Genomic DNA, 15521 nt, shown 5'->3' on the forward strand with positions numbered 1-15521 from the left:
CAGCTGCCGGCCGGTGTTCCGGTTTCCGTAAAACGTGTTAATTTCGTAAGAGTTAGCTAGAGCCGAACCGGATATTTTTCTTCAAAATAAACGAGAAGTGACTATTTCATCTCCCATGCGTCTACTGATGCATGTCAATGCAGTATATCAGAAAGAGCCCATTTCCAGCTCCATCTTTAACAAATAAAAAATATCTGAAGAAAAACATTTTGATCTAATTGTAATAATTTTAAAAGGATAAAAAACATACATAGCCGTGGCAATTATTTTGTTCTGAAAGTTTGGGCCGGAAGTACATTTTGTGGTTGTGCCATAAACCTTAAGCTCAGTTTCGAAGCTGAAGAAAGGAAAGCACAACTCACTTCTGCCTTCTAATTGAGTGCTGAGTGAATTGCATTAATCGTGAGTAGACTTTTGTACACATTCTGTCAAAGTGAAGGTAGTCTGGCCGTCCGAAGCTAAAAGACAACAATGCATGTTAAAGTGCTGAATGTTACTGGCCACCAGCCTGCACTATGTGACATATCGTCTAACATTATATGTATGAATCGTTGTGACACCACTGTTCCAGTCATGCTTTCCAAAGCGTCCATAGGTGCTAGGCGATAGCACTGAGAATGTAACTCGTGCCACATTCCATTCAAGTATTTGCTTAATTAAGATAGGCTAATGGAAATTTGACACACCTTGCTAACACTTCAAAGCTTCACAGCACGCATTTTAGAATACTAAATATTGCATAACCTTCACCCATGTAACAAATGAATTAATAAATATAAATATATTTCTCCTTTGTGTCCATTTGGTAAATATGAACATAATTGTTTAAGAGCTCTTCGTTCTTTGTTTTTTCTTTCTTTTTCTTTTTCCTTCCGTACATTTTTCGGTCTCTAACTACTTCTGCATATTATAACGAGAAATACAAGTTCAGAGACCCAGCGGGTTAGCCACCCTGTTTTGTTGTTTTACCGGGGACACCTCAACCTCGAGTTAGCTGTTGCTGCGGCATGGAAATAAATCTTGGCTTCGTTGAGCTATCAAACGGTAAAGTCGCCTCCTCGTCGTTCCTCCTCCACCACCCTAGCTACTTTCAACTACAGAAACTAATGAAATATTGAAACGTTCAGCCTTTTCAGGACAATACTGATATCATCCAGTTTTTAAAATAACGTTTACACTTTTTTTAATAATACAAGAACCTATAATGTAAAGTCTATGGGAGTTGAAAGTTGATATCTCAAAAACTAAAAGTGCTAAACTATTCATACTTCATAGACAGGTGTCCCATGGAGACATGCTTTACATATTAAAACATAGTACTAATGACACAACCACATGGTAAACTATTACGTGTTTTGGCCATAGACTGTAAAAAAATATGGACGTATTGACCGTGACGTCACTAATTGGTTTGTTGACTGCAGTGAGTTCAGCGCATGGATGTATGAAGAGAACGGGATACAGCGTCGGAGGCGGGGCTTCGTTCATTTCTATGAGTTGCCGAGTGGCGCATGAAGCAAAAAAAAAATTCGACTTTCCGGTATGAAAGTACCCGGATCTTCCGCATTGTGCGGCCCATAGAGCATGCGCACTAGTGACTTTCGCTGGCCAAGTCGGCTACTTCCGGTTTAGCCCTCCAGCTAACTTGAATCTATGGTTAACAGTGATAATGCTGATGCTAGTACTAACTTCTGCTAGTGAAAAACAGGCCTAAAACCATTAAAACAAAATGCACTCACTGGAAAAACTGAACATCCAACTCCTTAGAGGGTCTTTTATTACAACCAAATGCTGGACAAGACTTTTTAGGTGACCAAAATTTTATAATTAACTTTAATGAACTGAAAACATACTGTGAAATGGCATCAGCTACTCCTGTACTCTGTGAATCTGGAGTTACGCCATGGTTACGTCACGTAATCAACGTTGTTGCTGTGGTAGCGACTTGTCAATCACAACGTAGCCACGCCCTAAAACATATGCTGCTTTGTCATCTATTTCACTCTAAACAGGGCCATAATTTACAAAATGAACATCATGATGCATTGAAGAAGACTTGATACTAGTGATTGAGATCATAAACTAATTAGGAAGTATTTATTGAGGTAATAATAGTAGTTGGTCATGTTCTGTGAGAGAGAGTGGCTGCACCAGGGATGTGCTCCTGAATACATCTCATATTTGGACCTAAAAAGTGGGCTATTTTGCAAAATAACCTTCAAATAATCTTCAGAAAATACTCTATAGAAGAGGTAACAGTATCAATCAGCGAGAACAGAAGAGGAAATATCATCTTTTGATACATATTTTAAATCATACCAAACAGCTAGCTGTCAACTGCTAGCTGCCACTGTTACTGCACTGAGGAAGCTAACAGAAGAATTATTTTGTGAAGACAAGAAGAGAAATTAAGGGGTTCTTGTTGGTCTCTCTCTCTCTCTCTCTCCATGAACTGGTGTGATGGCGACACAGTGCACTGTGCTGCGAACTAGGCCTGAATTTTTGATCCATGGAGGTTTTATATTTGCAAAACTTTTCTCGAGCTGAGAAAAGCGATTTAAAACTCAGTGACATCATCACAATGTAAAGTCTATGGACCAAGTGGGAACTTGCGAGTGAGGCCAGCGGGGGAAACACCACTGCGCATATTCAGTGGGCTGCATAATGTGGAATCAAATCCCGAAGCTAGAAACCTTTTTTGGCGTATTTGCCAGCCAAGTAATTCTCATTGGATTGAATAGGTGCCATTTTTGGTCCGGTAACCAGCTCTTATAATACAGCCATGGGTATGGCAAAACAATATTTGCACAGTGTGTTCCTTGGATGATGCTGATTTGACTGATATTGGCCATGGCCAATTGGGCCTGGAAAAATTTTCCTTCATTTTGAATTTTTGGGTAAATAAATTTTTTGCTTCCGCTGGCACATATTTTATCTAATCTTCACCAAACTTGGGACATACCATAATGAGATGACCCCGAACAAAATTTAGTTATTTTGTGGGTATAACTTACCATTCATCTGTAATTAGTTACCAAACTTTTGAAGGCGTGGCCTGATGCACTTAATGCCATAACTCTTCAATGCTAAATTGGATTGTAACCAAATTTGGGAATGTTGTATGTACAGTCACATTGCACAGGTGTGTAACATTTCAAACAAGTTCTCCATGAGAATGTGCACGACATACTGAATCATGGCAAAAAGTTTGGTATGTTAATAGTTTTAGTTATAGCCTTAGCAAATTCAATTATTTTTTCTCAGCACATGATTTTATTGTTTATTCTGACAACAGAACAGTTGCTGAATGTACTAAACTTTGTTAGAGAAATATCATAAATCATGAAAAGCAAACAATGTTTTCAATTTCAGACTTTTGTATTTTTGTATGCATCCTTTAACCTCTGTAACCAAAAAGCATAGAAAATGGCCATCCCTCTGGAAGATATCCTGAAGCATATTTGATATTTTGTTAACTCTTCATTTTCTTTTATTATAATTCATTCAATCTATTTTTTATACTGCCCTGCCTTATGTTGGCCTATTGACAATTTTTTTTTTCCATAGAAAGTCTTTTTTCATAAAAAAAACTACAAACTTTTAATTTGTTTCCCCATTTCTTTAAGCCCCTGTTAACTCTCAATTTGGAGAGTCAAAATTCCTCTGCACTGCAGTCCTTGTCAGAGAGCTGCAGAGAGACATGTTACTTCCATGACACATGATGTGGCCAGCTGCTTCTTTTCACCTGGCAAATTAGAGCTTTATCAGAGGCTTTCCACCAGTTCCAACCACACTGTGCAGGCCTAGTGACCAACCTGTTGTAGAAGTTACTACTAACAAGGACAAGAACCATCTCCAGCTTCACTAAGGTGTATGTATTAAATGTATTAAAGACCAGCAGCTGTATGACCACTGAGTCCAATTTACATTATTAATTTCTAATTTACATTGTGGGTGTATGTGATGTGCTGTTGTGTGTGTGTGTGTAGCTTTGTATTTTGTATTGTGTGTTCTGTGTGTTTTTTGTTTTGTTTTGGGGTTTTTTTGTTTGTTTTTTTTGGGGGGGGGGGGGGTTTGCTTTGTATTGTTTGTTGTGCTGTAGTATGTTTTGATTGTGGGGGACTATGGATGCAAATTAGCTTTGAGCCAACTCCGGTGCAGTGCATCTTGAATGTTCAGAACTGCACACTGTCCCAATCAATAAATTAAATCAAATGCATTTTTGTTGTTTTTTAACGCCTACCTACCATATGATTCCCACCTACTAACACATGACCAGCTGGAATTATGGCACCACAAACCCAAATGCACAGGTGTTTCATACTTTCCTAATATAAACAGCGATACAGTAACATTGCCTAAATACAATGCACTACATGATAAACCTAATTAATGACTTTAAAAAACAGGTAATATGTAGGAAATTGTAATAAGACAAAGACTGAAGAAATATTTGGTGCCAACTTTCAGTTCTTGACAGTTGTCCGTACTTAGTGCCTCACCAACAAAATTCTAATGATACTCTGAGGTTTGATAACATGCCATTATGTAGGAAAGTGAAAGCAACTTGTCTGTGATTGTAGGCTACAGTCATGCTGACCTGTGAAATCTGTGGTGAGGGCATCATGTTGGAGGAAGACATGAAGACTCATCTCCTTCTCAGACACCTGGAAAATGACATGCACTGCCCGCTGTGTTCCCTGTCTGGAGTGTCCTACGATGAACTCTCCTTCCACATCAGCTCTGCACACCCAGAAAACCAGCACAGAGCACAGGTTCCAGCTCACTCCACATCCAGCTTAGGCTGCTCTACTGGAACAATCACTGGTGTAACTGATTGTGATAAACCTCAAACATCTCAGTCCTGCTTGACTGGTGATAGCTGTGGTGCAGCTGGTGAAGCAATATCCTATGGTGCCTCTAGTGTCACCACAGACTCGGTGCAACCTGAACAGAATCATGGTTTAATGTTCGCATCAGATAGAAGAGATTTAACACATGTGGAGACTATACCAATTATTTCAACAACATTAAGCTCTAACATAAAACAGGAGTGTGCCAGGAACTGTAGTGAGGATGCTGGTGGAAGTAAATCAGAGCACAATAAAGCCAAACAGAAGCGGTTGTCCTCTCCAGGAAAAGGTGATTCAACTTTTTGTCTGTATTTCAAACTTTAAAGTCCTGGCCAGAAATTTAAGTTACAGTTGTCCTCTTTTATTGTTTGTTACAGAGAAACTATTCTCCTGCCCCATGTGTGCACTGGTCTGCAGCAGCTGTTTCATCCTGCAGGAGCATGTCGAGTTGCATCTGCAGGAGCAGCACTCAGCTGAAGGTATGTTCACAGTGTCTTGAGATTTGCAATTTTGCCCTTACATACAAAATGCTCACATACACTAAACCTATTGTTATCAGCACACAGCTTATCTGTGGAATCCATGAAAATTTCTCAATCAGCACAAACTAGTTCCACAAATTCAAAACAGTCTGCAGAAATTAGAAGATATGAATTGTTTCTTAAATTGAAGACAACATAAACCTCATGTATGCACATGAGGTATCTTTATTAATGGCTAATTGTTTGCTCAGGTTCAGCACTGGAGGTGTTTCCATCAGCCATGACATCACCATCAGCCAGCAGTCTCTCAGGTGTGTCTCCTGACAGCACTTTCTTTTTTTTTCTTAGCTCACATGGCACAGTATGTTATGGCAGCTGGGTAGTACGTCACAGTGAACAACAAAATTATCTTGCCATCCAACCAAAGACCATGTATGTGCATGTACTTAATTTGTACAAGAAGACACAATGTCACTGAAGAAAGCTGTTATCAGCTCAGCTGGATGGTTTTCTGTACCAGTGACACATGAGCAGCATTGCTGTATGGATGACAGTCGGCCAGTCCACCACTTTGGTCCAGACTGAAATATGTCAATAACTATTAACTAATTGGAACAGATATTCCTGTTGCCCAGATCATGAACCCTATTGACTTTGGCCATCCTCTGACTTTTCCAGTAGAGCCACCAGCAGGTCAAAGTTGGCACAAAATGTTCCAATGACATTTGTGGTTTTAGTGAAATGTCTTAACTATTGAACGTATTGCCATGAAATTTGGTTCACACATTCATTCAATTTTGGTGATCCTCTGACTTCATCTAGTGCCATCATCAGGTCAAATTTAGCACTTAGTAATATAGTACTTCTGTTTATGACCAAATACCAGCAAAACTAATGACATTTTTCTAAAGAAAGAAATGGCAAAACCAAGGCACAAGGAATGATTTCATGGGTGAGTAGGTATTACACAACATTCGACTGTCACCAACATATTGAATTTAATTTAGCAATGTTAAGTGGCCATTCATCTTTGCAGTAAGATGTTCTAATGCGAATTTATGAGAGAAGTGAATTTTTAGCTTCATTTTATTATTAATATTTATTATTACATTTATTGACAGCAAACCTGGATATAGCCACATGCACACATAGGAGCCAGCCAGTGTCCAAGCACCTACCTGATGATGTCCCTCAAAGAATAAACTTATAGAATAAACACTGGAACTACTTGCATGAACTGATAAACTTTCTGTACACATAATTTATGTAAATAGTGTGAGAAATGTCAATAGAATGTATGTGTGAAAATATGAATATCATCAAAACAGAACCGTGAAGCATGTTGACATACATTGACATTCAACATTTTTAATAGTTATAGCTATTAAAAATGTATTGAGTCTCTATCCTGTATTACTTACTGTTACTTTGCACTAAGCAGGGGTATTTTGGTATTAGAACCAAGTATTCTGTATTCCACATAAATGCCTAATATTCTGTGACAACCCAAACTGCTGGAGTATGAATTGATTGATTGACGATTCAGTGGGTTATGATAGCTGCAAGAATGGATGGAACTCTTCCCAAAATATACTTGTTTGCATTTGGAGGGTTGACAGCCCCGTTCTAATATGAGCGCCTGTTGTGATTTACATGTGTTTACATCTATGGTGAGCATGTAAGCATGCTGATATTAACATTTAGCTCAAAGCACTGTGTGCCTAAGTACAGCCTCACAGAGCTGTTAGTTTGGCTGTAAAGTCATTAAGAGTCAAGTCATGCAATAGCCTTCATGAGTAGCTGACTTTGTTCTTTCTGTCTGTCTTCAAATGCTTCAACAGCAATTCATACTATCAGAACTGAGGTTACGATCATAACCTTAAGTTACTATGGGGATACGTACAGTTGAAGTCAGAAGTTTACATACACTTGGGTTGAAATCAAAACTAATTTTTTAACCCCTCCACAGATTTCATGTTAACAAACTATAGTTTTGGTAAGTTGGTTAGGACATCTACTTTGTGCATGATAATTTGTAATTTTTCCAACATTGGTTCATAGACATATTATTTCAGTTATAATTCACTATATGACAATTCCAGTGGGTCAGAAGTTTGCTTCAGGAGGGACTGGTGCAGAAGCTTGGTCGCAGATTGGTCTTCCAAATGGGCAATGACCGCAAGCATACTTCCAAAGTTGTGAAAAAATTTTGCTTAAGGACAAGAAAGTAAGGACATTGGAGTGGCCAGCCAGAGCCCTGACCTCAATCCAATAGAAAATTTGTGGGCAAAACTTTTTTTAGGCAAAATTCCAGCAACTTATTGTGAGAAACGTATGGAAGGTTACCTGAAACGTTTGACTCAAGTTAAACAATTTAAAGGCAATACTACCAAATACTAAGTATATATAAACTTCTGACCCACTGGGAATGTGATGAAAGAAATAAAAGCTGAAATAAATAATTTTCTCTACTATTATTCTGGCATTTCACAATCTTTTAAATAAAGTATTAATCCGAACTGACCTAAGAGAGGGAATGTTAACTAGGATTAAATGTCGCGAATTGTGAAAAACTGAGTTTCAATGTCTTTGGCTTAAGTGTACGCAAACTTCTGACTTCAATTGTATATATACTCCCATGTTGCCATTTTGACGACCGACTGCTACTTTCTCTTCTTTCTGCATGAAAATAATTTTGATCAGGAAGGCACAACTCTTCCTTTTATACCATGGCATAAAATTGTTGGTAAGGAGCTCCACATATTTTTGTGGAGGTCATTTTGACACCCTCACAGACCCTAAAGGAAGCTACCATCTAACTTCCCAATATTCCAGCCCAAAACATCACTCTGCTAACTCCTTGCTGACGTTGCAGTCTTGTTGTAACAGGGTGGCCATTCACCAACCATCTAGAATGCCATCCATCTGGACCATCCACTGTAGCACGATATTCATCAGTATTAAAACTGTTTGAAAATTAGTCTTCATGTATTTCTGAGCCTACTGCAAACATTTCTCTTTGTGAGCATTGATTAGGGGTTCGCCAAAATACAGCTTTATGCACAACTACAAGCCTCTGGAGGATTCTGCATCAAGAGGTTCTTGGGACTCCAGAGACACTAGCAGTTTCAAATACCTGTTTGCTGCCCAACAGGGGCTTTATTATAGATGCCCTGTTAACATTATTACTTTGACTGAGAGAAATTTTCCTTAATAAGTCTTTATCTGGCTGAATTCATCTGTGCTCTGAATCACACACGTAGCTTTTAACAGTTCAACGATCACTCTTCAGTTTTGTCTTTTGCAATACATTGCTCTATTTCACACTTTTCATCTTCTGAAACATCTTTCCCCCATCTTCCTCCCCATATTGCATGAGAAGTGAGACTTGCTTAAAAATTTTGAATAACTTCTTTAACTAGGTTTCTCTTTAATTAAGATCACCTGGCAAACTATTTAACACACCTGAGACTGATACCAATTAAGATAAAACAGGCAAAAACTTTCATTGAACAACTAAAAACTAAGCGAACTGAAATCCTACTGATAATCACTTACATAATAATAACATAATAATTTGGAACATAGTGTAGTGTAGCCCCATAGCAATGGGAGAGGCATTGCTTTTGAGTGGTTGGCCTGTATGTGGCTTAGCCCATGAGGAAACAACTGATCTAACTTCCTGAAACCCCTAGTCCTGTCTATGTAGAGCACAACATATGGACACAACATATGGAGCTGCTGATGGCAGGGGATGGAAAGCCATCAACTACATTGGAGAACCTGAAAGCATGGTGTTCTTTGGAACAAAAACTAGGTTTGGTTGCAGTGATACCTTTTAAGATTCCAACAACAAACTGAGTACATTCTGGACGCACTGAAAGTGCATGGATATCACTCGCATGTTTGGCAGAGGGCAACACCAACAGGAGCACTGGTTTGAATGAAAGCACTTTAGATCCACCTGATCAAAGGGTTCAAATGGTGACTGGGGCAATTTGTCTAAAACAGCTGGCTTCATTGTCATGTTTTCCTGGCAGCTAGTTGAAAAGAGTTGGAGATCAGAGTGATCATCAATTCCGCTATGAGGCTCCCGGAGTCACCAACTGCGAAGCTATCCTCCATTTCCTGTGATAGTGTGTCAGTAACATCAAGTTGGTAAACCCAGTGGGGGTAACAGCATAGCTAGACACAGTGGTAGAAGCTGCTAGCTTGGGGCCCAGCTGAGACAGGGTAGCTTGGCATGCTAGCCTGCGAAAAAGGCTTTTGAGAGTGAAACACACACAGTGCTCACACGAGCCTGGTGAGGCTAACGCTCCCTGGGCATGTTCCAGCCTGAAGCAGATGGCACACACTGTGTGGATGTCCTTATATCCAATATAGCCAATATTTTACATCTATAAATGCATACCTGTGCTGGGGGATGAACAGAAACGTTGGAAGGCTGGTTAGCCATAGCCAAAGCTGTTACTGCACAGTTTCGGGTAACTAGCAGTGATACATCGGGTTAATAAAAGTTCCTAGAGCTGTGGTTTCAGCAGGGAATGGCTTTAGATTGGTGGTTAGTGTAGCTGTTATCCTGGTCATAACTAGTTACCGGCTGATGTTTGGGTACTGATGGCCACTGTCTAGCGTGGTGAGTAGTTTGTTGCATTGAATTGGGACTGCTATTCACTGACGGGTGGGATTGGCTTTCGGCAGACACTATCGTGGTCACCAACCAACAGGCTATGATATGATACTGAAAGTCCTATAAAACTTTGTCCAGGGGGTATCAACAGCATACTGATATAATCTTCATCAGATGACTTAGAAATATTGTATTTACTTGTCGGAAAGTATTAACTTGTAAATTCAGCAACCATACCAGATTTCCACACTAGGAAATAAACAATAAGACTGCAATATATGTTAATGCACAGTTACAATGAAAACTAATATGTTCTAAATATGAGAAATAGCAGTTAAATGAACTGACTAATGTCAAACATATATTGCCATCTAGTCCAGCAAATCAAGTTACACTTGTAAGAACACTGAACTCACTAATCTTTTATTTACAATGAAGGCAGAAAATATATAAAGCATACTTACATATTAGTTTACACACATAACCTCCTATATAGGCAAAAAGACACTTTTATCCCAAACATATCCACCAAACTCTCTGGAGTGAACTAGCAGGCAAAGTAAATGAGCCAATTTTCCAATTAACCTATTAACCACCAGCCGATTGGCTCCTGTCATGCTTATATACATGCTGTCCAATGAGCAAAGGGTACTTGAGGGGGCTGCTGTATCTGAACTCCATGTGAACTGCAAGAATTCTTAACAAGCCAGATGAGGGAAGCCTCACCTACAGAAATATGAGGGAAAAAAAATTATCATTATTATTCATGTTACCTGGCACATATCACAGCATCATACTAAGGGAGGAGGCTTCATTGAGCATTGAGACCTTTTGGCTTAAGTGTTTGTAATTGATCACCCCAGAATGTCTTTTGCCTTTTAATGAGTAGCTCTAGATCACCTTCCCTTTTCAATCCCATGGAATCTTAAAGTTGAAATGTCATGTCTGGTGTCATTGTACTGCACAGCAACAAGGTATTCAGGGTCACATAGCAAGGCCACATGGACAGCATATCAGTTAATCTACATGTGTGGAAGCACATTTGATCACTGACTGAATGAAAATGTTTTTACCAGTATGTGGAAAGTTGAAAGAAAAAATTTTGGAGGTTGTTGCCACAACTATAATTTCCATTGGGCAGGGGGGCAATGAGTGTTTGTCTCAGAGACATGTTAGGTTTGCTTTGACTAAAGTTAGCATGGACTAAATAATCTCAGATTCTGGCCCCGTTTAAAAAGAAAAAAAGTGGTATCACGGAAGACAGGTTATAGGTCAGGGTCCAATTGCAAAATCTCTCTGTTTGGGTCTGCCCGGGCTGACCGCATTTTGGATCAGGTCTGTTATATTTGGGTCTATCGGGTCAGGTCTGGCTGTGCTTGGGTCCCCCTTGGATTGGGTCTCTCTTTTTTGAAAATGAATTTATGCACATCGGGTTCGGATAGGTTTTCCCCAGGTCTGTCTCAGGTGAAGACCTCTACATCCGACAGCAACACCACTATAGGATGTCAAGTCGACGGATTCTGTTTATTTTCTATGGAGAATAGGAGATGCGGTCACATGGTGCATGATTGATACAGCATGGTGCCATATCTGTATTTGATACACATGACTTGACCTCGACTTTAAGCAAATGAGTCTATCCAGCGCAATGTGCTTCACTCAGATCAAACTAAGATCAAACTGTCAAATAGGCAGTGCTGATCAAATATGAATCAAGATTCTGTTACTGCATTGCCTATTTCTTGCCTCAGATGTTTTCAGAAACTTTTTTTGCTGTACAGTTTAAGTGCAATATAAAAACGTTTTTGACTAGGCTGCCATTTTGAAAAGGATGAGCCAAAACCAAGCATCACCCAACTCCCAGTACATGACCCACCACTTCACCCACCCTCCGGAGCATTTAACATTCCGGTGCATCCAGATGCATCCTCGCTGGAGGCAGTCTGTTTCCAGCAGTAGTTACCATAGCGCATTCAGACCAAATCCAGCAATGTGTGAAAAACTGCAGCCCTCCCATTCATTTGAATGGGGGCAGTGTGTTTACGCTGTTGGAGGAAGGACCATATGGGGCTCAGCAAAAAAACGTAGTGGTCATCCAGCAAAAGTTGAATGGGAATCAACTTTTGCCGAATCACAACCTGACCTGCGTGGGATTTTTTGGTCCTTGCACAGTCAGTTTATGAGCTGACGCTCCTGCCCACAAGATTTTCTGGATTGCAAGAACTTTGTGCATTACCTACTTATGTTATATTAAGCAACTGTTATGGTTTATCCTCTTCAAAATTGAAGGATTTATGGGTTCTAACGGGCACATAATCCTGAAGCATTTCTGAACATAAGCATTTTAGCAATTCTTTCCTTAAAGCTGTGATTTGGCTTCACAATGCTTTAGTAACCTGTGTAACGGTATAGGTACAATAGAGTTACTCTCTTATAACGTGTTTTAATGTAGCTCATTCATGGGAGGCTTCAAGTGTAATTTCCCTCTTGGTGATAAAACACTGTAGGTTCACATAATTTGACTTGACTATTAACGAATGACACAGGCTGGACCAAAGATTTTAAGATAAGACCATTATCAGTCCCACATGTTAACCCTCATGTAAAATAAGTTTGGAATAACAAGATTTACATGAAGTTTCCAAACTGTTTTGTAGGAGAGAAGAGATTTCAGTGCCCTTTGTGCTCTGTCATCTGCAGCAACAGTTTCTCTCTGCAGGAACATGTGGAACTGCATTTAGACCCTGGAGCAGGTGGGAATATCTTCATACCTTCCAGTAATATAATTCACTAAGTTCCTTCTCTTGTCCTTTTAAATATATTGTTTTTTCTTTTTGTCTTGTGTATCTGACTGAACAGATGCACACTCAGCTTATAGTGTACCTAAAACTGTGGTTTTCCATTGTTACTGCAGGGAGCCCTGGCTCAGACCTGAAGCTGGCCAGAAAGCTTCAGCAGGAGGAGGAGCAGAGGAGGAGAGAAGATGAGGCCCAGAAGGAGAGAGAGGAGTTTAAGAAGCTGCAGGTCTGGATGTTACAAAGCAGAGGACCTTTATGGCAGTATAAGTTGTTGGATAGTGACACATTTTTAATGGAGTTCACATTAATCAATGATTAAGAGTGTAAAGTGCTAACTTTCCACATTATAATTAGAGGGTTTTCGTTCATATTAGGTGAACAGTGCAAAATTATAGCACTATCACTGTCTTGTGGCATTCTTCAAAGATTTGGGATTCTGTGTATGTAAGGACTGCAATTACCTCCTTACTGTTTACCCAATATGCACACTTTTAGACCTGAAACCAGCACTTTATCCCCATAGCAGCATGCTGGAGTAAAGAACCATAAAATGTGACAAAAATGTGTCACTGTCCAAATACCTCCTTGTATCCCAGAAGCCCTCCAGCCCAGTATTTGAAAGATGTCCTGCAAACATCGCAGCCTTATTCTACACTATTCAAATTAAAGCAAAAATTACAGTTTTCCACAAACTACAGCAAAGTAGTTTTCACAGTAGTGTTTCATTCATCAGTTGTGACAATATCATTGACCAATCAGGTAATGTGATCGCAAATATAATATTTACTGTGACCTGACCAACCTGACAGCAGTATAGAGTCTGGTATAGATTGTGTCCAACATATGCATATATAATGATATAGATATTTGGATTTCAGATTTAGATTCCAGCTTTGATGTAGCAAAGTTTTACAGCTTCAGAGGAGCATAAAAATGAAAGTAAATTAAATATTTTCACATAGCAGAAAGATTGTTTTAGGTGAGCTGTCCCGTTCAAAGGAATTAAAGCTGCAGCACTAATATTCATCCTGATATGATAATTTGATCAAATGGATGTGTTTTTTTTATTGAGCTGTGTTAACAGTTTTCCAACAGATGCAATCAAATGACAGTGGAGAAGCAAAATTAAATCATGCATGGCCATATCCAGAATTTTAGAAATATTGAGGCCTTGGGTTAGATGCTGATGCTGTACTGAGTGGTGGCAGTCTTTTTGTTTGGTTTGCAAAGATCGAAATAGCAGCTTCTCAAACAACCCAATTAAAAAGTTGCATGATTTCGGAATAAGAATTTAATGGAAGTCAGCATACCAAAGAAGCCCAGACTGAGGACAATGGATACACCAGTGAATGAGGATAATGTGCTGGACCCTGACAGGACTTGGTGGACCTTGCTAGTTTGTACAAAGAAACAATTAAAAATGATCAGATGGGAAATCCTTTAACTGTGGATATTATGAAGACCATAATGTAATTCAAGCAGGATTTCCATGTACATATACAGTAGATAGTATACTAGTAGCCATCAAAAATATACAAACTGATATAAAGGAATGCAGTTGTTGCATCTCCCACACTGAATATTAATCGCTGAGGACGCTATCACTGCAAGCAAGCAAACGCTCCCTGGAGAGTAAATTGAATCATGTTGCTACTAAAGCAGAGGACCTGGAAAGGGCACATGATGCAAAAGACAGCTGAATCAGATTCCTCCTGGAGAGCCATCTGAAGTCTACAGGCAACAGAGAAGCTATGATGGCATGAGAGAGACTACGGGAAAGGAAAATCACCAAGCATCTTTCCAGCCAGGTTGCTGATGACGACTGCAGAGCACACCTTTGTCTTTGATCCACCAGCAGATGGATGACTTGAACTGGGTGACTTGGCTTAGAGGCAAATAATCTGCTCAGGTAATATCACACTTGGAATGGATGGACATATGGACTGCAGATAGCCTATTACTCCTGAGAGATTTATGAAAGACAAATGCTCACCCCTTTTTTAATCTCCTCTATTCTTTTTTTTTTTTTTTTTTTTTTTTAATTTTTTCTCTCTTCTAAGTGTATGTCTCTGTCTATGCGTTTATTTTGGATTCTATCATTTGTCTGTTTTTTGGTTTCTTTTCCTTAAGTTTAGGTGCCTTAATGTCACCTTCCATGATTAAGACAGTAAACTAATAGGGAATGCATACTAAAGATATAAAATAAAACATGTAATATTAAAGGTAAAACAGGTTATGAGCAGATTAAAATATCTGAAAGCTAAGGTACTGTTTCTTCAACAGACACATATGCTAGCTGGGGAAAGATAAGAAGAAGATGGTCAGGTCAAGTGTTTTCAGCATCCTTTTCTAGCAGTGCCAGAGGGGCAATGGTATCGATACACAAATCAGCTCCAATGAAAATTCAAGAGGTGGTTGAGGACCCTGCCTGAATATTCTTAATTTGCCAAGGTTACCGCATGTCGCACAACCACAATTTTATTAATATCTATGGACCAAATAATGATGCTTACTTTTACAACAATCTATTCCTACAAATGTCATACATACATACATTTTTGGATAAATATACCATGGCAGATTTCAACTGCACCCTGGATCCTCAGATAAATAGGTCCTCTGGAGTGGATAATACTCATATGGACCAGAAAAATATTACAGGATTTTATTAAATACCCACAATACAGGGAAAGGCTACAAGATGATAGCCAAGTGTTGTCAGCCTGCAGTTTCCACAGTGCGAAATGTAATCAAGAGA

At 39.2% G+C, this 15521-nt stretch overlaps 1 protein-coding gene across 2 annotated transcripts in view; it reads left to right on the top strand.

The window, feature by feature from the left end:
- The first annotated feature begins 273 nt into the window (after positions 1 to 273).
- zufsp (zinc finger containing ubiquitin peptidase 1) overlaps positions 274 to 15521 on the top strand; it is a 37562-nt gene continuing 22314 nt past the window's right edge. The window contains exons 1-6 of one of the 2 annotated variants that reach the window (XM_067602543.1): positions 274 to 402; positions 4584 to 5142; positions 5231 to 5332; positions 5587 to 5646; positions 12623 to 12718; positions 12880 to 12989. In XM_067602543.1, coding sequence (XP_067458644.1) covers positions 4593 to 5142; positions 5231 to 5332; positions 5587 to 5646; positions 12623 to 12718; positions 12880 to 12989 — 918 coding nt within the window. In that variant the 5' untranslated portion in view covers positions 274 to 402; positions 4584 to 4592. The remainder of the gene's footprint in view (positions 403 to 4583; positions 5143 to 5230; positions 5333 to 5586; positions 5647 to 12622; positions 12719 to 12879; positions 12990 to 15521) is intronic. The other variant, XM_067602544.1, reaches the window with a different exon arrangement.

This window comes from Thunnus thynnus, chromosome 10, assembly GCF_963924715.1.
Source record: "Thunnus thynnus chromosome 10, fThuThy2.1, whole genome shotgun sequence".
Classification (NCBI taxonomy): Eukaryota; Metazoa; Chordata; class Actinopteri; order Scombriformes; family Scombridae; genus Thunnus; species Thunnus thynnus.